Source organism: Schistocerca americana, chromosome X, assembly GCF_021461395.2.
Source record: "Schistocerca americana isolate TAMUIC-IGC-003095 chromosome X, iqSchAmer2.1, whole genome shotgun sequence".
Classification (NCBI taxonomy): Eukaryota; Metazoa; Arthropoda; class Insecta; order Orthoptera; family Acrididae; genus Schistocerca; species Schistocerca americana.
Genome location: NC_060130.1, coordinates 135,368,352 through 135,395,473, shown reverse-complemented (window position 1 = coordinate 135,395,473; position 27,122 = coordinate 135,368,352). Strand labels below are relative to the sequence as shown.

Below are 27,122 nucleotides of genomic sequence, written 5' to 3'. Positions count from 1 at the left end.
ATTCTGACACACAGGCTCCCTGTAGTGGTTTGTAGCATGTTCAGTACATTCATGTACTTGGTTGACCGATTCGCCATGAACTAGCTGCCTCCGCTACCCAGTGCATACATTCGACTCTATTTTGTAATCACCGAAATAAAATCACCTACACAGAACTGCCAACAGTGTAGGATGCAGAAATTTAAATAGGAAGTGTTCCTTTCCTCTTGAGCTACTCTATTGCGCTATCTGTTTGTTGAAAACGTCGTACAGTGCAAATGAAAAGCTGTAACTGTCTGACTCTCAGCAGTCTAGATCCGGCCATATGCATTATCTCACAGCACTGTGGAATGCAGAAATTCTGGAGGAATTTTTGTTGACTACTGGAGCTGCAGTAGCTCCATGTCAGCTAGTAGCCTAATGGTAACCTTCGTGCACTGTAAATAAGATGTCGCAAGTTCGAGTACATTCACAGCTACATTTTTTATAACGCAATTCTGCTGTCTGCTGAAGTTATCAATCTACTGGAACTTTGAACATAATTCCCTTCACTTCTCAACCCAAAATAGTTGCATGTGTAAAAAGGACTAACTTCTGCGACATTTTGTTCTTTTCAGGTTTAATAGACGCCCAGGCAGCAGATGCATCTCAAAACTTTTGTATTATGTATGCGAAGGGCGCATCGTGCCAAAATACGTCAGAAAAGTATTTTCTACATTAGCTGTCGTGTGGTAGTGGCATTTTGTTCTTCTTTAAACCTTGTTTGACAGCTTTAACTCAGAACAAGTTTTCTACATGCATGTAATCAATAAACTGCATGTGCATTGTCAGACTGTTACAGATAACGTCACAGAATTCGCGTATATCGTTGATGATTAATTTCTCTCTCATGTTTACTATTGTTTTAACAACACTAGCCGGCCGAAGTGGCCGCGCGGTTCTGGTGCTGCAGTCTGGATCCGCGAGACCGCTACGAAATCTTTCATTAAAATGACACGTTCCACATTATTACGAAATTTCTTATTTGTCTTATTCATGATCTGTGGAACAACTATTAATCATACAAATTTAATCTAATCTAATCATATCATATTGCTGACTAGCCATGAAAAGTCATGAATTATCGAAATTTTGGCCAATATCAGTAACCAAATCTAAACTTGAAAATAAAAGACGACAGTTTTTGTAAAAAACCGGGACTCCTACCAAGACCCTTTTGCCCTGTTAACTAACCACAAAAGATGTCTAGACCTCCATTCAGAAGTAACAAAGTATGCATGCATTTAAAGATGAAGCGCATGATGTGAAGTTCTGTGAGAGAGATGCGAACCCAACATGTAATCGGATTGTTAACTAAGTAGAATCAAATGTTAAGTATCGGTCTTTCTTACCAGCTGCTGGGTGTTTGAATCTAAAATAAGGATACAAATTTTTGTGCCTGAGCGACAATCGAACCGCACACCTACCGTCCATCTTTATCATCCACGAATATAGCTTAAGTATCAATTGCTTACTCACCAACAGTAAGATGTGTGCGTGTTTGACCAGAAATAACGACACCTATTGCTGTTATTGCCAACATATGAACAGACATTAAAAATGCACGTTAATTTTCACTAGGGGGCCGGTGTGTACGTGATAGGGCTTGAAATGAAATTATGAATATTTTTGTACTGGTTCAGGATTCGGACAAGGAAGGAAATGATTGAACTATACTGTTCTGAGACATTCAGATCCTCGAAAGAGGAGATACGGAATCACAGTCCAGCACCAAATTTTTCAACGTGTCTAGTTCAATCAAGTACAAGTAAAATAAGAGCCTTGTTCCTTTAAATGGCTATCGGTTCATCAAATAAAATAAAATTTTGTAATGTAAGTAAGTCTACTGGCGACAGTATTTCTGTTTACCATGACTCCCACCTATGTTATTTCCCAACGTAAACCGGCTCTGCCCAGTTGTTAATGAAGGAACGTGATGTTTAATGCGAATTCTGGATTATAACGTCTTTCTTTTAAGGTTTCCAGAGGTAAAGTAAATCTGTTTGTGCCTCTTAAAAGTGTGGCCACATTTCCCAGCCCCAGGAGTGTGCTGTAACGGATGATGTGCTTATCTTACAAAATTAGTCACGGTGGGAAAAATGCAAGTCTATTAAATGGTTAAGTAGAAGCAAGCTTCTGACGTAGAGATTATACTATTCTCATGTCAGCAAGATGTAAAGACTCTTCTAGGCATTATAGCCTCGATGTGAAGCCATTTTCAAATTTTCTCTAATGCAAAAAAATTTCTTACTTCAAGAAAATCCACTGTGAAGTGTGAAGTTACCGGATAATTCGATTATTACCGTCATTATTACTATCATTTTCTTCATACCGCTGCTGGAACACATGTGTTTGAAGATCATTTAATGCATTTTGGTCATTATAGAAGTAGTTTCCCAAGAACAGGTTCTTTCTCTGTCTACGGACTCCTTTTCATGTTAATATCAAACTTCAGCAATTACTCGTAGATTACATTAAAACTAAAGTAATTGATGAAGACGTTACTTGATAACAAAAACGCGCTGCCTTTCTTCATTTACTTGCGCCTAGAAATGGCTGTCGAATACTTCCACACCAAAAGCCAAGGGATCTTACTGCCTTCCGACATTCGTCGCTGTCAGTTCTTCCATATGATTTGGTCGACGTCATCTGTTTCAAGTTTTACATGACACAGAACGCTTTAGAAAATCAGTTGTTTTCCTTTGCAATAAACAGAAAGATTTTCATTCTAAGCTATCCAAGTTCAAAATTTTCGCAATATTAGTTCAAATTTAATATTCGCTTCTATAATGTAGGAAAGTATTTCACAGTTGCAAAACCCGCATCCGACTCACTGACCTTACACTTAGTCACTGACCATAAATTCTAGCTCAGAGTGACACCAGTTTAAGTAACCTAATGTAGCGAAGACTTTTTGCCAGTGTTCTTTCTCACCGGAAAATACGCAGTTCACTCATTGGGCCTCATAAGTACACTGTGACAGTAATTTCTGTGTGCATGCAATGCATAAGTATTGTAGAATTTAGTGGTGCTCTCTCTTCCACTTCTGTATACGATATGCCTGGCCTAAACGGGCCCTTTATCATTACAGGCCCTGGGCAGTGCAACATCATACTGAGAACAGTAATGTGCTTATACTGACAACCTTACTGTTCTTTTTACCTGATTTTGTAATCATTTAAATAAAACAACATGACCTTCCAGTGGGAGACATTTCGTCCCCCTTTTCCTTCTATGAAATTTGTCAGTAAGCTTTTTGCCCTCCAACCAGCGAAATGCGGCAGAGTACGGCCGGTAAACGATTTACAAACCACGATTTAGTGCCGTTAAGACGATTTCTTTAAACATTGTCGTAGCTGAAGGAATTTAGTTTCTTCTTAAATCAACGTTCACAGATTTCTCAGATAGGAAAAGCTCTTTATCCAGGTACGAAGGTTGTAAAACAAACTTCCCACAGTTTGTGTCAGGTTAATCTTTTCGTCTGATAGCATTGGGTAAGTATTTTGTGTAAGAGGTATCACAAGTAGTGTTCCTGTAGCTGTGGGAATCATTGGTTGAAAGCGAGTTTAACACCAATGGGTACAGTGCTGCTAAATATTCAAAATGATTATCAACCTAAGTCTGAGTTCATCCACAAATGGAGGCGTATTTATAATATTGAAGCTAGACTGTGTATCCTTGTCTTCCTTAAGTGGGCATTGGAAGACGTTTACACACATGTATATAATACTATGAATACTTCAAAATGGCTCTGAGCACTATGGGACTCAACTGCTGAGGTCATTAGTCCCCTAGAACTTAGAACTAGTTAAACCTAACTAACCTAAGGACATCACAAATATCCATGCCCGAGGCAGGATTCGAACCTGCGACCGTAGCGGTCTTGCGGTTCCAGACTGCAGCGCCTTTAACCGCACGGCCACTTCGGCCGGCTGCTATGAATACTTCGAACGCTATAGTTAACGTTGCTCTCTTGAACTAATTTTGTTTCTTTAATTCTTATGGGTCTTCAGCGTGCAATATGTGTTTCAGATACAGACTTAGACAAAAAAATTGACCGCCGAGTCGTTCACGTAAGGTGGACAATACAGTCGTGCTCCCATCAGAATTCTATGTCCAGCAATATACTCGGTCTGGCAACATTGTAGACTGCGACACTTCCCGGAGGAAGTCTTGACTGTAGTCTGAGTACATCACTCTTCACTACGACCGTTGTCTTGAGGAAAAACGTGAGACTAGCTAATGCGACGTCTGGCAACCTAAAGCATATATCGACAAAATTTTTATTGCCTCTCTCCTCTCGGTGCTGAAGCTATGAGTGTAATTCAAGCGAATCTGAAATATATTTCGCTTTCTGTCACATTGGTAATAACAGATTGGTTCAACAATATTTTAGCGAGAGACTTCTTGGACGAACATATGCCTCTGAACACCGCAAGCGTCTGAGTTCTCTGGGATCCGTTTGCTGCCTACCGGCGGGAGCTGAGGCACTGTGCTGCCTCGCCTTCGGCTGACATCATCTGCTCCACTCCTCAATCTCAACGGTGTAAAATGCTTTAATGTTGTTGAGTGATGGCCCATAAAACCTGTCTATGGCTTGTGTTTCACACTCGATAGCAACGGAGGCAAAAAACCATTTTTATTTGATGAGTATTATGCAATACATCAATATGGCACAGAATTAACTTCATTGTTTCTGATCCAGTGCCCTATAATTAAAGCGTCACATCCTGTTCTTTTTCCTTTCACAGGAGATTCTTCAAATAATTAATTTTTCTCGTGGATTCATACGTGTTAGTCAAGGCACAGAGAGTAAATGCAATGTAAAGTGTTTGGTTTCTTTCTTTCATTCCCTGTGGTAAATGGATGTGAAACATTGTGTCAATACCTTTCAGAACCTACTCTATAGCTACTCAGGCAAACTGCTTGTTTTGAGGTCCATAAATTAATTAATGGAGAAGTGAACGCTGTTCAACAGTGATATTTAAAATATTCAGTTGGATTTAATGCGACAAAATTGCCGATATTTGAAGCTACCCAGAGAAAAATTAAGTTGCTAGAGCCGCTGTTGGCAAATGTCTGCAGAGAGTTCTTAATTGCTCCTGTGGAAACTTAGCATAGAGGCCCCATAGTAATCAAGAGGTTCATTTCCTTCATACTTATCACCCTGGCATGTGAGTCTTAAGTGAAGAAAAATATTGAAACTCGTATCGTTGACGGTCGATTCGAATTTCTTCAGAGATGCTTGTATTGTGAAGCAGCTTGGCAGTCAGAAAGCCGAGATCTATGACCATTAACACAACTTACTGGGTCGAGCTACCAAGAGGACTTGATGTGTAAAGTGTTTCTTCCGATTTCGTTACAGAATTTTTTCTGACAATTTCGCAGCTCTATAAAATAAATTAGAAAAAGGAGATCGTACACGCTGGCCCCTACCACTGATAGAACTGACGACTCATTTAGCCGTTGTGACACGAGACATTGGCGGTAACACGGGGCTACAGACACGCTGCAGCCAGTACTCCCCTCTCATCATGGTATTGGTCGCTCAGGCTCATAACGCATCATGAAAGATAATAAAAGTTGTCACTTATGTGAAGAATAGCATTTCTTCAGCAAAAAAATTGAATTTTCTGCCTCAGTGTCTTAGTTTACATGAACATCATATAGCATGAGTCATTCAAATGGAAAAGGAATATCAAGTGAATTTAGAGAGTCAATTCAGCACCATGCGCGGAAGTCACACTGTGACAAGAGATGTATGTAGATTGTGGACAGCTGGGAATGTGTGTCTCACGGGAAGTTTGCAAGGGATAGGTACCTGCAGTCGCGTTATTTGTCTATGTCCTCGGTGGCTCGCAGTCGTGTTCAGGCACTTGGCCAGTGCACATCGCGCGGTGACGGGCGGTAGCGCGGGCCAGTGTTTACGTCGCGAGCAGTGCTGAGGTGCAGAGCTGAGCAGAGTGTGCAAGCGCTGTTAACGTTTGTTTCTGTATAACTGTTGTAAGTACGATGTCGACAATTAACAGAGTGAACAGCGTTCAGTGTGTTTTCGATCGCGCTGCCTTACGACCGACGGCGTTTGAAATTCACGAGTGGATCTTTGAGGATTTGAAATTGTTTGAAGATACAGTCGAGACGTTCCAGTTGGACTTTGTGCAGTACTCGTTATTTGTCAAATTTATTTCGAGTGACACTTATGAGAAATTCGTTGAGGAGCACCATTTCGTCATAATGTTGGCAGTATTAGTAATGTCCAAATCGTGCCTTCGGGATACGGAGTGAGAACCGTCAGGGTATTTAATGTGCCACCTGAGTGCCCTAATGATCTGATTGCACGTTTTCTGTCACTGTACGGCGCTGTTTTGTCAGTTACAAACGAAAAATGGTCGAGTGCATATCGCTACCAAGTTAACAGAGCCGTGTGAAGTGTACGTGTATACTTAAAAAAGCATATACATTCGTATGTTCTCATTGGCGGCTGTCGCGCACAGGTAACTTACATTGGACAACCCCCTAACTCTTCGTTCTGCCATTCAACGGAACATCTGCGGATGAACAGCACACGTCGACGTCCATTTCAACTTCCACGGGAACGTCCTGCAGACGGTAGTGAAATGCTTGTTCCGCTATTAAGTGAGGTGCTTGCAGGGACTGTACCACCACCCCGGCAGCCAGAACATGTCAGCGAAGTGGAGATTCCAGTTCAGGTGTGTGGTGTGCGTACTGTAAGACCTTCGGTACACACACCATCAGATTATTTGACTTGTCGCTCTAACGAAGTAGGCGAGTGTCAGCAATATGTCTCGTGGTCTTGTTGTGGCATGTTTATCTTCTGCCGTTAGGTCAGACGATAGAAATGCCACTTGCACGCTTAGAGTAGCAGATTGACGGTGACCAACTTTAAACAGAACTTGATTAATTTTCACACACATTTATTAACATAATAACAAGTATAAACATTAATCCCCCCCCCATGAACTATGGACCTTGCCGTTGGTGGGGCGGCTTGCGTGCCTCAGCGATACAGATAGCCGTACCGTAGGTGCAACCACAACGGAGGGGTATCTGTTGAGAGGCCAGACAAACGTGTGGTTCCTGAAGAGGGGCAGCAGCCTTTTCAGTAGTTGCAAGGGCAACAGTCTGGATGATTGACTGATCTGGCCTTGTAACACTAACCAAAACGGCCTTGATGTGCTGGTACTGCGAACGGCTGAAAGCAAGGGGAAACTACGGCCGTAATTTTTCCCGAGGGAATGCAGCTTTACTGTATGGTTAAATGATGATGGCGTCCTCTTGGGTAAATTATTCCGGAGGTAAAATAGTCCCCCATTCGGATCTCCGGGCGGGGACTACTCAAGAGGATGTTGTTATCAGGAGAAAGAATACTGGCGTTCTACGGATCGGAGCGTGGAAAGTCAGATCCCTTAATCGGGTTAGAAAATTTAAAAAGGGAAATGGATAGGTTTAAGTTAGATATAGTGGGAATTAGTGAAGTTCGGTGGCAGGAGGAACAAGACTTCTGGTCAGGTGGCTAGAGGGTTATAAAAACAAAATCAAATATGGGTAATTCAGGAGTAGGTTTAATAACGAATAGGAAAATAGGAATGCGGGTAAGCTACTACAAACAGCATAGTCAACGCATTATTGTGGCCAAGATAGATACGAAGCCCACGCCTACTACAGTAGTACAAGTTTATATGCCAACTAGCTCTCCAGATGACGAAGAAATTGGAGAAATGTATGATGAAATAAAAGAAATTATTCAGATAGTGAAGACTGACGAAAATTTAATAGTCATGGGTGACTGGAATTCGGTAGTAGGAAAAGGGAGAGAAGGAAAGGTAGTAGGTGAATATGGATTGGGGCTAAGAAATGAAAGAGGAAGCCGCCTGGTAGAATTTTGCACAGAGCACAACTTAATCATAGCTAACACTTGGTTCAAGAATCATAAAAGAAGGCTGTATACATGGAACAAGCCTGGAGATACTGACAGGTTCCAGATAGATTATCTAATGGTAAGACAGAGATTTAGGAACCAGGTTTTAAATTGTAAGACATTTCCAGGGGCAGATGTGGACTCTGGCCACAATCTATAGGTTATGACCTGTAGATTAAAACTGAAGAAACTGCAAAAAGGTGGGAATTTAAGGAGATGGGACATGGATAAACTGAAAGAACCAGAGGTTGTACAGAGATTCAGGGAGAGCATAAGGGAACAATTGACAGGAATGGGGGAAAGAAATACAGTAGAAGAAGAATGGGTAGCTTTGAGGGATGAAGTAGTGAAGGCAGCAGAGGATCAAGTAGGTAAAAAGACGAAGGCTAGTAGAAATCCTTGGGTAACAGAAGAAATATTGAATGTAATTGATGAAAGGAGAAAGTATAAAAATGCAGTGAATGAAGCAGGCAAAAAGGAATAAAAACGTCTCAAAAATGATATCTACAGGAAGTGTAAAATGGCTAAGCAGGGATGGGTAGAGGACAAATGTAAGGATGTAGAGGCTTATCTCACTAGGGGTAAGATAGATACTGCCTACAGGAAGATTAAAGAGACCTTTGGAGATAAGAGAACCACTTGTATGAACATCAAGAGCTCAGATGGAAACCCAGTTCTAAGCAAAGAAGGGAAAGCAGAAAGGTGGAAGGAGTATATAGAAGGTCTATACAAGGGCGATGTACTTGAGGACAATATTATGGAAATGGAAGAGGATGTAGATGAAGATGAAATGGGAGATACGATACTGCGTGAAGAGTTCGACAGAGCACTGAAAGACCTGAGTCGAAACAAGGCCCCCGGAGTAGACAACATTCCATTGGAACTACTGACGGCCTTGGGAAAGCCAGTCCTGACAAAACTCTACCATTTGGTGAGCAAGATGTATGAAACAGGCGAAATACCCTCAGACTTCAAGAAGAATATAATAATATCAATCCCAAAGAAAGCAAGTGTTGACAGATGTGAAAATTACCGAACTATCAGTTTAATAAGTCACAGCTGCAAAATACTGACGCGAATTCTTTACAGAAGAATGGAAAAACTAGTAGAAGCCGACCTCGGGGAAGATCAGATTGGATTCCGTAGAAATGTTGGAACACGTGAGGCAATACTGACCCTACGACTCATCTTAGAAGCTAGATTAAGGAAGGGCAAACCTACGTTTCTAGCATTTGTAGACTTAGAGAAAGCTTTTGATAATGTTGACAGGAATACTCTCTTTCAAATTCTGAAGGTGGCAGGGGTAAAATACAGGGAACCGAAAGGCTATTTACAATTTGTACAGAAACCAGATGGCAGTTATAAGAATCGAGGGACATGAAAGGGAAGCAGCGGCTGGGAAAGGAGTGAGACAGGGCTGTAGCCTATCCCCGATGTTATTCAATCTGTGTATTGAGCAAGCAGTGAAGGAAACAAAACAAAAATTCGGAGTAGGTATTAAAATCCATGGAGAAGAAATAAAAACTTTGAGGTTCGCCGATGACATTGCAATTCTGTCAGAGACGGCAAAGGACTTGGAAGAGCAGTTGAACAGAATGGACAGTGTCTTGAAAGGAGGATATAAGATGAACATCAACAAAAGCAAAACGAGAATAATGGAATGTAGTCGAATTAAGTCGGGTGATGCTGAGAGTATTAGATTAGGAAATGAGACTCATAAAGTAGTAAAAGAGTTTTGCTATTTGGGGAGCAAAATAACTGATGATGGTCGAAGTAGAGAGGATATAAAATGTAGACTGGCAATGGCAAGGAAAGCGTTTCTGAAGAAGAGAAATTTGTTAACATCGAGTATAGATTTAAGTGTCACGAAGTCATTTCTGAAAGTATTTGTATGGAGTGTAGCCATGTATGGAAGTGAAACATGGACGATAAATAGTTTGGACAAGAAGAGAATAGAAGCTTTTGAAATGTGGTGCTACAGAAGAATGCTGAAGATTAGATGGGTAGATCACGTAACTAATGAGGAAGTATTGAATAGGGTTGGGGAGAAGAGAAGTTTGTGGCACTACTTGACTAGAAGAAGGGATCGGTTGGTAGGACATGTTCTGAAGCATCAAGGGATCACCAATTTAGTATTGGAGGGCAGCGTGGAGGGTAAAAATCGTAGAGGGAGACCAAGAGATGAATACACTAAGCAGATTCAGAAGGATGTAGGTTGCGGTAGGTACTGGGAGATGAAGAGGCTTGCACAGGATGGAGTAGCATGGAGAGCTGCATCAAACCAGTCTCAGGACTGAAGACAACAACAACAACAACAAACATTACTTAACTTGGTTCTGGATGCTGTTTACAATTGACAGTCTGAAGTTCCTTTGGTCTTGGTACGTTAATCTTATTCTCACATATCTCTGATTCTTGACAAAGTGTCTATACATTTATCTTCATGGCTACATACAGGAATATGGTAATCTTATTAGGTGCAGACTGAAACTTGACTATAGACTGGTACAGACTAATGCAGACTGGTGCAGACAAATGCAGACTGACTAATCGGAGGTCTATACACTCGTTATAATACCTCCCGCGTTCAGGTATCATTGCGCAAGTGTGATCCACAAGGAGAAAAGGTTCTACGTTAGCAGCAATCTCATTGGCTGCGTTGCATATTAATACGCGGATCCGCGGAAGCAGAGTTTGGTCCGGCTCTAAGGCAGCGCCATCTCATAGTGCGGAGACGGACGAGCGCTGCGCCTGCGCTGTTGTGCTTAGCGGGGCCCGCTCTAGTGGGAAAGTTGTGTACGCGCTGACCACGCGGAACTATGTATACAACAAGGTGGAATGCAGTTCCAAGACATTCGCGGTAGGACGGACGTCGATTTGGCCCCGTCATCCTCGCCGGGACAGTTACCGCTGGATACCAACGATGCGCCAGCCACGTCTGAAACGAAGCCGTGTGAGATGCAGGAGCGGGTGCAGATCAGTTTGCCTGAACCATCCCTATCGGTAGAGACTGCAGCAGAAACGAAGAAAGGCCGCCGAAGGAGAAGCAAAGGGAATAGTAACAAAGAGGAAAAGTCGGATGATTTGAGACCCCTACACATGTCAGAAAGTGGCAGCGAGACTGAACCTCAATCTTTTTGCTCAGTGCGCTTCGAGAACACCGCGAGGCAAGAACGCATTCGTGAACAAACCAAACACCTGAAGGCACTACTGGGCGCCGAGAGGGTTCAGAGCACCGAAACGGCTAAGAGGAAGAGCGAGCAAAGCAGCGAGCAGCTGCAGCAGCGCTCCCGCAGGAACTCGCTGACGTGGGTCGCGCCCCGAGTGATGGCCAGGCGGATGCGTCCACGTTGACCGACTCAGCCGGCGGTGGCGCGCAGGGCGGAGCGCGCGCCGCGCTGCACCGCGACAGCAATGAGCCGTGGTTGCGGCAGGACGAGGAGATGCAGCAGTAGCGGCTCTCGCGCATGGCCTCCGCGCTGCGACCTTTCCACTCCCTGACCTGTTATTGGTTTTGACATTTCGCCTCATACTCCAGACGTTACCAACGAGCTCGGTTCCAAGCCGTCGAGAAGGAAGATCCCAACACTCAGAGCTCATTGTCCTCTGAGCCATCATGTGCGACAACCAAACCTACAACATTACCACATTTAACGTCAATAGGATTCAAAGTGTGGTGAAACTCCGTTCGCTAGCTGATTTCTTGTATGGTACCAGCGTTGACATTGCCCTCCTACAGTGGATAGTCAGAGTCTTACAAGTGCACGGTTACGTTCTTATTGATAACATCAATCTCCAGGATGCTGTAGGCACTGCCATACTTCTGCGCGACGGTATACCCTTTCGGATGTGCAGCGGCTGCCTAGTGGACGTGGCATTTCTCTTCGAGTGAATGGTGTGAAGATTGTTAACGTGTACGCCCCCTCAGGTAGCACTCATAAGAGAGATCGTCCAATTCTTTATAAAAACGAGGTCCCCATTCTTCTTAGCGCTTATCGTGCACATCCCATCCTTGGTGGTGACTTCAATTCTATTATGTACAAGGTTTTAGGCAGTTACCAGTACAGTGCAGTGCAAGGCCGAAGTACAATCTCAGCTGCCTGCGATTTGAGGGACATCATCTGTTCATATGCTGAAACCAAAGGACAGTGCGCTCTGATCTTCCTAGATTTTGAGAAGGCTTATGACCACGTACGTCATGACTTCCTCTTTAAAAGTATGAAGAAACTAGGATTTGGACCTTATCTTATAGAATTCGCACACTTACTACAAACGCCTCTTCACCGATTCTCATTAATGGCCATTTTACGAAAGAAGTTTCCATTGGGCAATCCATCCGCCAAGGATGCTCTCTGTCAATGATTTTGTACGCCATTGCAGTAGAGCCGCTACTGAACAACTCAGCGCATAGCGGGATCGGGGTTAGTGTCGAGTCTGTCACTATCCCATGCATTGCGTATGCTGACGATATACGCGTAACTGTGTCATCATCGCAACAACTTCTGTCTGCAGAAACTCTTTTACAAACATTCACGTTTCTCTCAGGAGCAATACTAAATAGAACTAAAACCATAGCTTTGCATATCGGAGGCGGCATCGGAGACATATCCCATGTTACCTGGTGCAAGGTCATGGATTATCACACAACCCTCGGTGCTACCTTTGAGGCCAAACCAGACAAATTCCTGACGAAGAGCTGATCACACATGCTTAATAAATTACATGCTGCTTTGATACTTCACTCCGACCGTGACTTGAACATACTACAAAAAGTTAAGACCATCGAGATCGCCATTACGAGCAAGATGAATTATTTGGCGCAAATTCTTCCAATCTCCGACCATCTAGCCAAGAGTATACAACAAGCGTTATGTTGGTTTCTTTTTAGGGGGCACATTTTCAAAGTTCAATTCGATACCTTAACCTTACCTTCGTCCAAAGGTAGCCTTAACCTCATTAAAGTACACAAAAAATGTGTCACCCTGCTCCTAAATCGCATCAGGAAGGAGTTTCGTACCCGGAGGACCAGTATCATCACAAACCTCATTCAGCGGTGGAAGCCTCATAGCCTTGACCCACCCGTTAATATCGCCGGCATTCCACTTTCTTACCGACATGTGCGACTGTACTACATGGAAATGAGCTACATTCGACACAACATCGCCGATAACGGAACCCTGACGAACAGGAAGGTTTATGACCTCCTCATGACAACAAACCACAGGAATCGTCTCGAAGAAAAACATCCACATACACATTGGAGTATAGTATGGCGGAATGTGCACAGCGACATGTTGCCATCACGCGTCATATCCGACTGGTATCTAACAGTCAACGATAAAGTAGCAACGAATGAAAAGCTACATATGATAGGCCTTCATCCAACGCCCAACTGTGACGCATGTGGAAGAGTCGATACGCTTATTCATAGGTTCACGTGCGCACATGCAGAAGAAATTACAACATTTCTTCGTCAACGATTGTCGGTGATAGACCGTACGGCGCCCAGTGGTGCAGACCCTTTAGAGATCATTCAGCCACAAAAATTGAGATATCCACGAGCAAAAAACAACGCTGCAACGTGAATCATGGGCCACACAGCATCGTTTATTATGCAGAATAGGCATGCTACTTTCCTAAACTATTTTTCTTATATAGAAATTGAACACTTAAAAATGAGCCAACATTGTGACTACAGGAGGATATTTGGAAATACGCTGAAAATCATAAAACGGTTAAATACTTCAAATACAATATTTCGGATAGCAGAGGTTGCCAGTGATCTGTGTGTATGAATCCTAATTGCTTCCTGGGACTTTAGTTCTTGCCGGAATTTAAGATAATATCTAGACGCTCACCAATGCAGAAGGCATTTTTTCTTTCCCATTTTCGTTTTAACATTTTCCTTCTCTCGCGGAGCAACGGAGCAACTTTCCTTCAACAATGAAGTGATAGTCTTCTGTGCACCATAAAATTTTCTGTTTACTACTTGGCAAAGAAAAAAAACTCAAGTAGACATTTCATTTCTTATATTGCGCAACGGCAGCCTCGAAATGATTGGAGCAAATCTTTATTTTCCCTTCCTTATAAAAAATAAAATAAAATAAAATTAGAAAAGTTGGTAGAGCACTTGCAAAAAAAAAAAAAAAAAAAAAAAAGGTGGCACGGATGGATAGAGTCGAATCCCAGTCCAGTCATACGTTTTCAGCTGTCCCCATCGAGGTATATCAACAACACCTGTCGGCAGCTGAGGGTTTCAATTTATTGTCATTTATTCTAGAGAAGCTGCACGGTCATCAATGGTATCTGTTCTTTCGAGAACAGTTACTATCCTCATACAAGAGTATACTCCGCTGCAGTGTTGGGGACCCTTTCAGGAGCAGGAGAGAAATTAAAAACATCCAGCAGCTAACAGTGAGCAGGTCGACCATACGTCGTCGGCTCAACGAGGAAGGAAGGTATGGATGGAAATTGGCTGTTAAGGAAATGCTGAAAGAGCAACATGCGACTGCCAGGTTAAATTTCGCACTGGCCTACAGAAGGAAGCCGCTTTCGTAAAGGGACCGAGTTATATTTACCGACGAGAACTTATTTTCAACTGCTCCAAATAGCTCTGTCCATGTGTATCGACCAAGTTGAACGAGATACGACCGTAAATATGTCCAGCAGAGGCAAAGGTGTGACCGGACGTCTGTCACAGTTTGGGGCTGGATATCAGCAAATGGTTGCGGCGTGCTGTGGGAACTTGAGCGTCCGCTTTGTAATGCTTATTACTGCGAAATACTGGAAGAAATCATGCTTCCTTCTGTTCGTCAGCGATTTCCTGGAGGTAGAATCATCTTCCAACATGACTGTTCCCCAATCCATACAGCTAATCGTGTAAGACACTGGTTTGAGATTAAAGGAGACATTGAGCTGTCGGACTGGCCTCCAAAAGCTGCTGGCCTCAGTCCCATAGAGCACGTGTGGGCAGAGATGGAAAAAATTATTAGGAGCAAAAGACCTGCACCAACATCCAAGGCAGCGTTGTCGGAAGCAGTTCATTCTGGTGTGGGAAGAGATGTCACAGAGTGACAGATTCATCAGAAAGCTAGTTGCCTCTGTTCCCCGGCGATTAAATGCAGTTGTAGAAGAGAATGGAAACTGGACGCGGTACTGAGTCTAGGAAGAAGACTTTGTTTAAAGCATATATTGTTTAATTTCAGCTTAACTTCTCTTCAGCGATTAAGATGCTGTGAACAAATGGAAAAATTTTAATTTTGTTAGTAAAATTTTAATGTAAAATAGATCTCAAACATTTGCATACCAAGACGAAGATGTTTATTTTAATGAAGAGTACACTTTTCCTCATAAGAGGCATAATGGCAATGAAGATTGAGACATCAAAGAGAGACCATTTATGTTGTTTAATTTTTCTCTTTTTCTGTTTATTCAAACTTGACAGCACTACATTCAATTCAGTACTCTTTACTTTGGTGCAGGGGCACCCAAGTTCCAAAACAGGCACAAACGAGAGATCCTTAATTTTAATGCCAAGCAGAAGCCGCAGTGGTGGCTACATGGTGGCGGAGTGGTAATAAGGAAGACTACGAGTACGAAGGTTTTGGGTTCGAACCCTGATCAGCCCCACGATTTTTATGTGCCATTTTACACTTATTTCCCCTCGGGCAGTGTTCGTTGATGTGAAAAATGTCGAGTTGCTCTGTGGTCCATAAGCCACGTTAAACTGTACGTCACTCCATTAACTGGCAAGGTAAGTCAACTCAAAGGTCGGAGGAAAGCAACGGCAGACCACCCCCAACAAGACCGTGCCTATTAAAGCACTATGGTGTTCAAACCAATCTTCCGACTGATGACTGCTTTACTTTACTATGGGTTCCAAAGTTAATGATCTTTGGGTTATTAACATTTTTGTGTTTTCATGCTGTAGCTTTGATACCAGTGTACGTAAGTAACCGGCCGAACACTGTCACCGTCCGAGTTGTCAAGGTGTTAGACAACGATGCTGTCTAGCCCAGTTACAATCTTGGTCATGGTTATGTTTCAGTCGAATACCTCTATGTGCCTTTCTGTGTATTTCAAGACATACTTTTATACACTTGGTACGCATCCAAATTGATATCTGATAGAGCTGTATTTAACGACATGAATCAGATATGTTTTCCGAGCAATATATCGGACAACACGTCAGTGCAGCGAGATTTCGTTTGTGTGTTGTGCATGGTGCAAGAAATATTTGTGTTTTGCTTGCTTCTGTGATGGGTTTCACCCCACTGAATGCGAGCAAGCTCACGAATAGACTGTCAATAACTGTAATTACGCAATAATACACTTAAAATGTGTATTTTTGCATTATTTATCCCGATGAAACTAATTGTAAATAGATTATATGCCTAATTGCTTATTACTCGCGCTTCTCGATGCTTTCCTCAAAAATAAAAATAAAAATAAGAAGAGAGAGAGAGAGAGGGAGACAGAGAGAGAAAACAGAAATGTATTTCAAATATCAGCTCAGTGACGCCATGTTCGTCTCGTGATGTAAAGCAAGGATAGTTGATAGGTAATATCTCGTTGTCCTAGCGATATGTATGGCTACAGGGTTCTTTCTTTTCTCTCTGCAAACAACCAGAACAGAATTCAGTAGAAAAGTGGTAAGAACACCTATGCAGTGCGCCTATTAAGCACTCAGCTTTTCTTGGTTATTTTGTTAATCGTTAACTATTGTCGGTAATGCACTACACATCCTTGATTACTAATTTGTTATTACTATCATTGTCACTGTTATTCGTCACCTCACAACAGCTTTCCTATCACTCATTGCTGCCGATGCACGTAACCAATGGATCAGGATGAATGGAATGTGGGATATATCGTCACGGAGAATATACACATTTATCTCGGCGTCTCGTGTTCAGGGTAATATGAAAATCTCAATAAGAGATTACGACAACTGGATGCCGGTGATACAGGCAATAATACCCAACTATTTCTGTCGACTTAACACCATGACGACAGACAAATTGGCGTCTCAGTGTATTATGATTATAATTCGTTAGCCTTCTTGCGAAGGAAGGAATGTAGCCATTGTACACGATTGCTGGCAGTGGTGTTCACGATAACGCACTTTCGGAAGAAGAGTGGGCTCCGCACGGCTACGTGGCGCTACTGAGAAGGAAGACCATTGTGTTCGACGTAGAGCTCTGGCGCATCGTACTCCATCTACAGCAGAAATCTGAGCAGCATTTGGCACCACAGTGACACAACGAACTGTTATAAATCTGTTACTTCAAGAACAAATCGGAGCCAGACGTCCTGTAGCGTGCATTCCATTGATCCCAAACCACCACCATTTACGACTACAGCCGCGTCAAGCGAGAGCTAATTGGAGGGTAAGGTGGAGGTCTGTTGCATTTTCTGAAGAAAGATGGTTCTACCTCGGTGCCAGTGATGGCTGTGTGTTGGTTAGGAGGAGGCCAGTTGAGGGGTGCAGCCAATCTTTCTCGGTACTAGATACATTGAACCTGCAGGTGTAATTGTGATCTGCAGTGTGATTTCCTATGAAAACAGGAACAGTGTCGTGGTTATCCTACGCAGCATGACTGCAGGGTGCATTTTCCAACAGGATAACGCTCGCTCACATACCTCTGTTGTAACCCAACATGCTCTATAGTGTCGACATGTTGGCTTGGCCGGCTCGATCGCCAGATTTGTCTCCAGTTGAGAACATATGGAAGATCATCGGACAACAACTCCAGCATCATCCACAGACAGCATAAACTGTCCCTGTATAGACCGACCAAACGCAAGAGTCATGGAACTCCATCCCACAAACTGCCATCCGGCGCCTGTACAACACAATGCACACATGTTTGCATGCTTGCATTCAACAGACTGGCGTTTACAGCGGTTATTAATATACCAGCATGCCTCATTTGCAATGCCTTATCTCACGCTTACATCTGTGATCTTACCATGTTAATCACTTAAACATGTTACGTAGACAAATGTAGTCTCAATAATTCATTACTTTTTTTTCATTCTGTATATAAACGTTCTCCGAGGCACTTTTAATGACTAAATCACTTTTAAACGTGTAGTATCAGAACTTGTAAAGCACACATTTTGTCCACATGAAAACTGACTGGGAACTGCCTAAAGTGCGCGTCATTTATGTTGGCGGCCGAGTTTAGGTTCGTTCTGCGCATCTGACGTCACAAAACACAGTCAGCCAATGAACAGAGAACGACGTTGCCAGATCTCCACTGCAGTGCAGAGCATGGACGAGTGTCTTCAGTTTTAGAAACGTTCAGTCATAAATAAAGTAATAGAACAAAAGCAATGTCTTGATGGCAGACTTTCTTTTATAGAAAGTTTGGAAAAAGCATTCTTTATACCAATTGCTTCATATTCTATTAATTAATTAAATCAAACAAGCAATAAGACTCCTAATTCAGGCGATAGCAAGGAAAGGTGTTTGTATTAATCTCACGAACCGCTTTTTCGCAATAAAGAACAGAGGTAATTGTTTATTTCCTATTGTACTTCGACGAAGCGTGAGTAATTCATAGTCATACCAACAGTGTTTGTCAGTATTTTGCGTGACGTGTTATAGTCCTCATGGCGTTATGTTGTCAAACGAGGTGCGTTAGCGTAACGGTTAAGGTGATGGGCTTCTACGCGAAAGTTTATGAGTGCAAACCTTGTGCGATGCTTAATATTTTCATTATTTAAAAATAATATCGAAGTGCCTTACTTCACGAATTATATTCGTTTGAATGCAATTTTTTGAAATTTCTAGTGCTTTGTCTCTTCATTAACCCTTTCGCTGCTGCAGACACGTGCTCCCCGCATTCCACGCTGTGCGCGATTTTGTCGTCACTGCACTGCTCGCCTGTGCAGACACATGGTGTTCCCACTGCTTTGACACACTTATCATTCGATTTCACAAAAAATATTTGGCCCAAAAATTTGATTTTTACACGTCTTCTTGACTGATACCTTCCCCCCATAAATGACTTAATTTTGTTTCGATGTTCAACGCTGTTATTATGCAGCATTAAATGTAGTAAACCATTGCACGAAATATTGAAGAGTTTGCAGAGGTAGAAGTCCATAGCGTATACTTTCCATATGGTCGATTTTAGTTACCACAATGTTGAGAATGAAATGTGGACAAGATACCTAAATTTCATATAAAATTTACTGTATAACAATATCTCATTTAATTTAAGCACGACATAGGTGTCGTATGTAATATTGAGAAATATTCCGTCTTTCGCGAATGTAATAAAAGTTTTATTTACACTGGACGCGTTTGGCTTTATTTTAAAGCACTTCAATCAATGAAAGGTATGTCACATACACAATGGTACTCATGTTCTCTTTCTTGTTTTTGTTCCACAGTCGCAGTTTTCTCAATGGTACTGAAATATATTCCTCTTCTGCAACTGTAATAAGCGACTTATTTAGACCAGACGCGTTTCTCTCTTTTGAAGCATCTTCAGTGGGCAGTATTTTGTCTCCTCTATTGCCAAGTCACCTTTCGTAGTTTTGTGCTGCGGTAACACAATATTCAACGTTTGAGTTGGCTGATCAGTGTTTTAGCAAATAAATGATGTTTGTGTGTGCCACACACAAAAATTATATTTGACATAGCTCAGAGCACTTCACTGATAGACGGTATATTCAAGTCCTAATGTTTTTGTAAGTCCACAGTTTTGTTTAATGTATTTTGTCTACTTCCTCTTGATTGATTGAAGTGCTTTAAAATAAAGCCAAACGTGCTCAGTGTAAATAAAACTTTTGTTACAGTCGCGACAGACGGAATATTTCTCAATATTACATACGACACCTATGTCGTACTTAAATGAGATATTGTTACACAGTAAATTTTATATGAAATTTAGGTATCTTGTCCACATTTCATTCTCAACATTGTGGCAACTAAAATCGACCATACGGAAAGTATACTCTATGGACTTTTACCTCTGCAATGGTTTACTATATTTAATGCTGCGTAATAACTGCGTTGAACATCGAAACAAAATTAAGTCATTTATGGGGGGGGGGAAGGTATCAGTCAAGAAGATGTGTAAAAATCTAATTTTTGGGCCAAATAGTATTTGTGGAATGGAATGATAAGAGTGTCAAAGCAGTCGGAACACGATGTGTCTGCACAGGCGAGCAGTGCATGGCGCTGATTCTATTGGCGCGTGCGTCGTGTGCAACTGGCAACGCAGCAATCTCCCGCGTCTGGGCGGGCATGCGCGAGCCACCAAGATAAAAGAATTGAACTATAGTGATCTAGCTTCAGTGTTTTGCCCCTAGTCGATTTAATCAGCCAATGACTAAGAATATTTTATAAAGTTCTAATTAAAATGGGTATTGATTTTGTAGTTACTGATATCATGGTTAGGAAGCTGTCAGTATGGATAATGTCGGCACTCTAGTTGGAGTCGCGTATAAACATTTAAAGAGTTAGTATATGTAAACATAGTTATGCGTTTTTCACCAAGCCACGCAGTGTAAATTATCGTATTCTCAGTATGCTCCAGTATGACACGGCTCCTGCTAGGGCCTCCGTTCTCACGCTCCGTGACCATCTGTCACTTTATGGGGTGGGGAGTGCTACCGATGTAAACTACTTGCTGACTTACAGCAGCGTAAGCCTTTCTACACTGAATGATGAAATGTAATAAAACATGGGTTGACATGGAGCATAAATGCCATAGGATAAATATCTTGCGTGAACATTTCAAGCGATAAAAATCAGTTCAATTCCATCGTGAAGTTCGGGATCTACTCCGAAACGAACAAGTCCGCTTAGGATCAAACAGACTCTCCTTCAGTCATATTACATCCTTATAACAACATAGCATTGAGAACTCCACAACAACCAAATAGATCGGCAACAAATTGCAAGCAGCAGAAATGAAGTTCTTACGAACTCTGATCCAAAAAACCAGGAAGGATAGTGTAAAGAATGAAAGAATAAGGAAAGTAGCTGGAGTGTACATATCCTTGAAAGAGAAAGTGAAAAGCGTCGGCCATCTCAAACGATTGGAAGAAGGAAGTACCGCAAACTGCACGCACATGTGAATACTAGAAGACCGATAGGAAGACTAAGGAAGATACGTCTGAACTAAGTGAAGGAGGGATTTGCAGGGATACAGTCCCGAGAGAAGAATAGTACATGGATAGTCACAAGTGGAGAGCGCTCTTACTCCACACCCAGGCAGCTGTAATGGCAAACCGATGATGATAATGGAAGCTTACCGACAACCTTTCTTCCCATCCATCTTTTGTGATTGGAACAGTGGTGGTGGGGGGGGGGGGCAAATTATCCTGGTAGCTCATGAACATTGTGCCACACGTATGTGACTGTAGATGTGGGTGTGTGTTGCAGGCCCGGCGCTGGACGACACGTGGCTGCTGGTGCTGGTGTCGTCGTGCGCGGGCGTGCTGCTGCTCGGCGCCCTACTCGCCTTGCTGCTCCTCAAGTGCAAACTGTACGTACAACACCACTTGTCTGTAACCAGCTTGCTGTCTTTACTCATTATTATTTCACATTCACTACTGGTCATTAAAATTGCAGTGCCAGATAGTATAGCAAATAACGAAATTTTGCTCCTTGTTGCGTATAGTAGAAGAACGCAAAATTAAATGTGTAATAGATATGGGGATGTACAGTGTGTAAAATTTACTACACAGAGCTACAAAGTATTATAGAAACCGTGGCCCTAATCCGGTTGGGAATCGAGTGGAACTGAGTTTGAACGCCAGATACTGGGACGTCACTCCACGCTTCTTCATCTCTGTGCTGGTCTTGATCAATCATAGAGGCTGGCGAGAGGTGGCCCAGCCCACGACCAGATGCATTCAATGGGTGAGAGGCCTGGAGAACGCACTGGCCAGGAAAATAGTTGACTGTCCTCTGTATCGAGGTAAGCGAGGATAGCACTGGCAACGTAACTTAAATATCGGGCACTGCCACCAGTCTAAACACATCAAAAATGTAATGCCTGCTGTCCAAATTACTGTCTACGGGAATCAGAGATGACTGTGTTGTGTGCCCAACGGTACCCCATAGCATCAAGCCATGTGCTGGGTTGTAATGGTTCAAATGACTCTGAGCACTATGGGACTTAACATCTGAGGTCATCAGTCCCCTACAACTTAGAACTACTTAAACCTAACTAACCTAAGGACATCACACACATCCATGCCCGAGGCAGGATTCGAACCTACGACCGCGGTCACGCGGTTCCAGACTGAAGCGCCTAGAACCAGTCGGCCACACCGGCCGGCCGTGTGCTGGGCTCAGATGATGAAGACGAATGCCACGTTCGTTCTCCTCAGAGGCTCCACACGCGGATACGTCCATCACGCTGCTGTTCACAGAGTCGAGACTGGTCCGAAAAGACGACGTCGTGCCACTGCTCTGTACAGCGTTGTCGTTGGGCGCGCCATTGTCAGTGCGTCTCTCTACCGCTGCATTGAGGGAAGCTGCAAGGATGGTCGCCGAGCTGACAGCCCGCTGTGTTTTAGACGCCGTCACACTGTTCCTGCAGATACTTATCTTCCTATAAACTAGCGCATTTCCTAACTCAAGATACGTCACGTGGCTGTACAATCTCGCACGGCCAAGCGAAAAATATGTCTCTCCTTTCGAGCGCTAGTCCCGTGGAGCCGTTAAGATACCGCATGGCGTTGAGTATGGCTCTCCTGAACACATCGATACCAAATTCGAATGACAATGAAGCGATCCTGGCCAACGCGAACAGAAATACCACGGAACGACATACTGCAATCTCCATAGTTCACAATCTTTCCGATGTCGCATTCCAACACTTGCTCCTAGACGTCTTTCCTATGGCGTATAACACAATCTTCTCTCAAACAAACAACGTTCAAATGCGATTTCTGAATGAAAAGCCCGTTGCATAATTTTTCATTATATACAAAATGTACACTGATGAGCCAAAACATTATGACCACCTGCTTAATAGCTTGTTTGTCCGACCTTGGAATGAAACACACCACTTATTCCGTGTATCAGTTTATTAGTAGAATTGTGAAAGTATGTGACATTAAACGTCTACGCACAGGTCATGTAATTCGCGTAAATAACGGGCCGCCGATTTGCGTACGCGGTGATGGCGCCCGATAGCGACCCAGATGGGTTCCTTAGGATTTACATCAGGCGAATTTGGTCGTCTAGGCATCAACATGAGTTCACTATAATGCTTCTCAAACCACTGTAGCACGGTTCTGGCTCCGGGACACGGACAATTATACTGCCGAAAGGTGACAGCGCCGTCGGGGAAGACATCAAACATGGAGGGGTGCAGGTAGTTCACAGCTGTCAGCGTATCTTCGATTACTACCACAGGTTCCGTGCAAGCGCAGAAAAATTTCTCCCGTAGCATAATACTGCTCGTGGCGCGCTACACGTTTCGAGCCACCGTTTACCTCGGTGTCGGCGTTTGTGGAGAAGACCAGCGACCTACTGCACAAACAATGTGATTCGCCCTTGACAAAGTCGATTATCTCAGTGGATTTACCCATTTGCAGCCCATTTCTTCGCTAGGATGATCCCTCATATTTCTCTGCTGCGCTTAAATACTTTCCATAGCGCGTCACGTGCCTGCAACGCCACCAGGTGGCATCCAACTTCGCGGTGCGCAGTGGTCGTAATGTTTTGGCTTATCAGTGTAGATGGCGTTATTCCCACCTTCGTCGTGCGATTGCGCTGAAATGCTAATCATTGGTTTATCCAAGCACGTAGTACACTAAATGTCAGTTTGAGGTTTGTTGCATGATGCCTTCGTGCTGCGGCGTTGTTAATGGCCAGCAGTGTAAATGCTTTAAGCCTGGTAAAGTGAACTGCTGACAAACACAGAGGGGAGGTTATAACATCGTACATTCGATTATTCTTGCAAACGGAGCACTGTCGCGTTTTGCGACATCCACGCCGCAACCTCCTCGGCGCCAGATTTTTGTGTCACTATTTTTTCCTAGTCGCCAGCTTTTCATGTTTTATTTACAAAATACACTTGGTGTAAAACATAAATAGGCGGCAGAATGATACTCTCCTGCCACTGAAGGTAGTTGTTGTTATGAGATGGCTTGCTTGGACGCGTCAACTACACAGCCTCGTCACATGTCCAAAGAGGCAGAAGACTGGAATGCAGATTAGCAAAAATTTACAATAGTTTATTTATAGACAGTTTATAAATACTTAACTGTGGTATGAAGATGGTGCGTGGCAGTAGATCAGTTTCCACTTCGACTGATCTGTCTTTAATTCTGGTCTAGTCCTGAATCCAGTCAACGATAATTACAATCACTTGTCGACTATTCACTATGGGTGCGCTTGGCGGCGGCTATATATGAGTCTCGATGCTGTGCTGAGCTACTGCTGGATCCGCTGTCGATACTGTCGCTGATATTGACTGACTGGAGCCGTGTGGCGGCTTATATCCGCGTTTCGCTGATGGAGTCTATTTAGGAACTACATGTGTGACGTCAGGCGGATGCATCGAATATTAGTATCAGGCAGCGTTGGTCTGTGTATGACTGTGTCCCGTATCTTCTGGAGGACACAGTGTAACTATAACTGATGGGTGCTTTAATTCTGATTACTTATTTGTGTGTATGAACATAATGGTTTATGCCTTTTTGAAACTGTGTCGTCTCGATTGCATATATAGCGACTCGTTTATTTTGGCTCCTTTTGAAACCAGATTTTACCCATAGAAATGTGTTTCTTAGTTCCCTTGCTAGCATCGTAATCCAGTTCTGTGCGATATTTGTTGCTATTATTCAGAACATCGTAGAAATTTCTTGTCAGTAACAATATTATCCAGATGATCAGTGGTACATTTATTGTGCGCGCTTTATTTCTTCTTCTTCGGATTAGGTACTAGAATCCCGCCCCGCTTAACGTAGTATCCCACCTGCCGTAAATTACACACCATGTTCTTACTCATTTGAAACATTTTGCTTGCACGTTTCATCCCATTTTCCATCTTCACTCTCACTTCTTTCTCCTTCTCAGCACCAATAAACCTCATGACGTTAGCAGCAAGCTGTCGTGGCTGCCCACGAAAACATTTTCCGCGATCTATTCCCATGCTCGAACTGCGGGGTAACAAGGCGCAGTACTTTGAACTAGAAAACGGTTGTACCTAGTTACGTGATCGAGTTATTTCTGCTACTGTAGAGTCTCCGGCTCGCTTTGTGGACTAATACAGCCTTCTTTCCCTTCACACTCGTTCGGTTCTGAACTAATTCTTGCTTGGAATAAAACATAAAATTTTACATTTCCTCTTTTTTTTCATTAACGAGGAGAGACTGAAGTCTTTCCAGGAGACGGTGTACATTATCTGTTGCTCATACATGATTGAGGTATGACGCAACCGCACTGAAGCACCGATTTATCCTGCAGCTTTTGGCTGCATAAGGTGTGTTCTCTGTGTGAACATCTACAAAAGACCCAAAAAGGCGCAGTAACAAGGAAACCTCAGGCACTGTATTCAACCAGCTGCGATCAGCTTTGACGTACAACTCGAGGGAAGCTCAAAAATGATTCCGCTAATATTTACTTCACTAAGCTTCCATCTACGTAAAAGTCAAATTCAGAGGTTACGGCGTAGCATTCATTTCGGATCGCATGGCAGATTTTAAGCCTAAATATTGGAAGAAAAAGTAATTATGGACGGATTATATTCCCAAAAACTTATGACAAAAAGTTTTACTTGAAAAGGTCAGATCCACAACTTAAGACAGACCTATATTAATTAAAATACACCACCCCAGAGTGACAGGAGGAACGTAAAGACTTACCATATTTTGATTGGCGCACACACCCTCGTATGGGCGACATCCCTGGCACTGAGGAGCACTGAAAGAGTTGAAAACAAATAATTCCCGACGTCTGTATGGAATCCAAATTCGGTTTTACAACGAGTACTCTTCAACATTGGTCCCATATTTAGCTTCCAATTAACGCGAATCTCTCGCCCGTAACAAAGTCCCAAGCGACTAGATCAAATAGCAAATGACTCCTGTATTTATGAAGGGTAAAAGAAGGGCCCACAAAATTAAAGACCATTTACGTCGGTTTGTTGCAGAAATCGTGAACATATTCTAAATTCGAATATAATAGATTTCCTTAGACAGAAAAGCTTTTGGCCGGCCGGAGTGGCCTTGCGGTTCTAGGCGCTACAGTCTGGAGCCGAGCGACCGCTAAGATCGCAGGTTCGAATCCTAACTCGGACATTATTGTGTTAGTTAGGTTTAATTAGTTCTAAGTTCTAGGCCACTGATGACCTCAGAAGTTAAGTCGCATAGTGCTCACAGCCATTTGAGCCATTTTTTTTAAAAGCTCTTGTCCACAAATCAATACAAATTCGGAAAGCTCCGTCCATCCGAGAATCAGCTTGCCTTTGCTCGCACGGTGCTCTTCGAAACACGGAGAGAGTGCAACAAACGGACTCCATATTCCTAGATTTCCGGAAAGCGTTTGACTCAATATCCACTGCAGACTGTTAACGAAGGTCCGAGCATAGCGAATACGTTCGCAGATATGTGAGTGACTGGAAGAGTTTTTAAGTAAAAAGATCCAGTACGTTGCCCTGGAGGGCGAGTGATCATGAAAGTCGAAGATATCGTCAGGGTTGTAAAAGAGAAATGTGATAGGATCGCTCTTATGCTTTATATACATAAACGATGTGACGACAGGATGAGCAGCAATCTGCAAATGTTTGCTGATGATGGTGTAGTGTACGAGAATGTATCGTCGTTGAGTTACTGTACGAGAATCCAGGATGACTTAAACAGAATTTATGTTTGGTGCGATCAGTGAAATCGTGGTCTAAGTGTAGAGTAAAGTAAATTAATGCAGATGAGTAGTAAAACCAATCCTGTTATTTTCGAATACAGTATTAAGGATACAGGGTACCTTTCCGGCTCAATATTATGTAAAAATCAACATCTATTTCTTTCAGGCACTGTTTATAATGTATATGTTTTACCAGGTAATGCAGCACACTTTCTAAACTAATTAGAAGTATTTTGAATGTTTTTGAACATGCTTAGAGTTATTAAGAAAATTACAAAGAAATTTATGCAATTTTTTCGAAAATGCTTCTTCAAATTGAGG

General features: G+C 42.7%; 1 protein-coding gene across 1 annotated transcript in view; it reads left to right on the top strand.

Moving 5' to 3' along the window:
• Nucleotides 1-27,122, top strand: part of LOC124555864 — a 136,851-nt gene that overhangs the window by 40,570 nt on the left and 69,159 nt on the right. Inside the window, exon 2 of the mRNA XM_047129928.1 lies at nucleotides 21,363-21,465. Within this exon, the coding sequence (XP_046985884.1) occupies nucleotides 21,363-21,465 (103 nt within the window). The remainder of the gene's footprint in view (nucleotides 1-21,362; nucleotides 21,466-27,122) is intronic.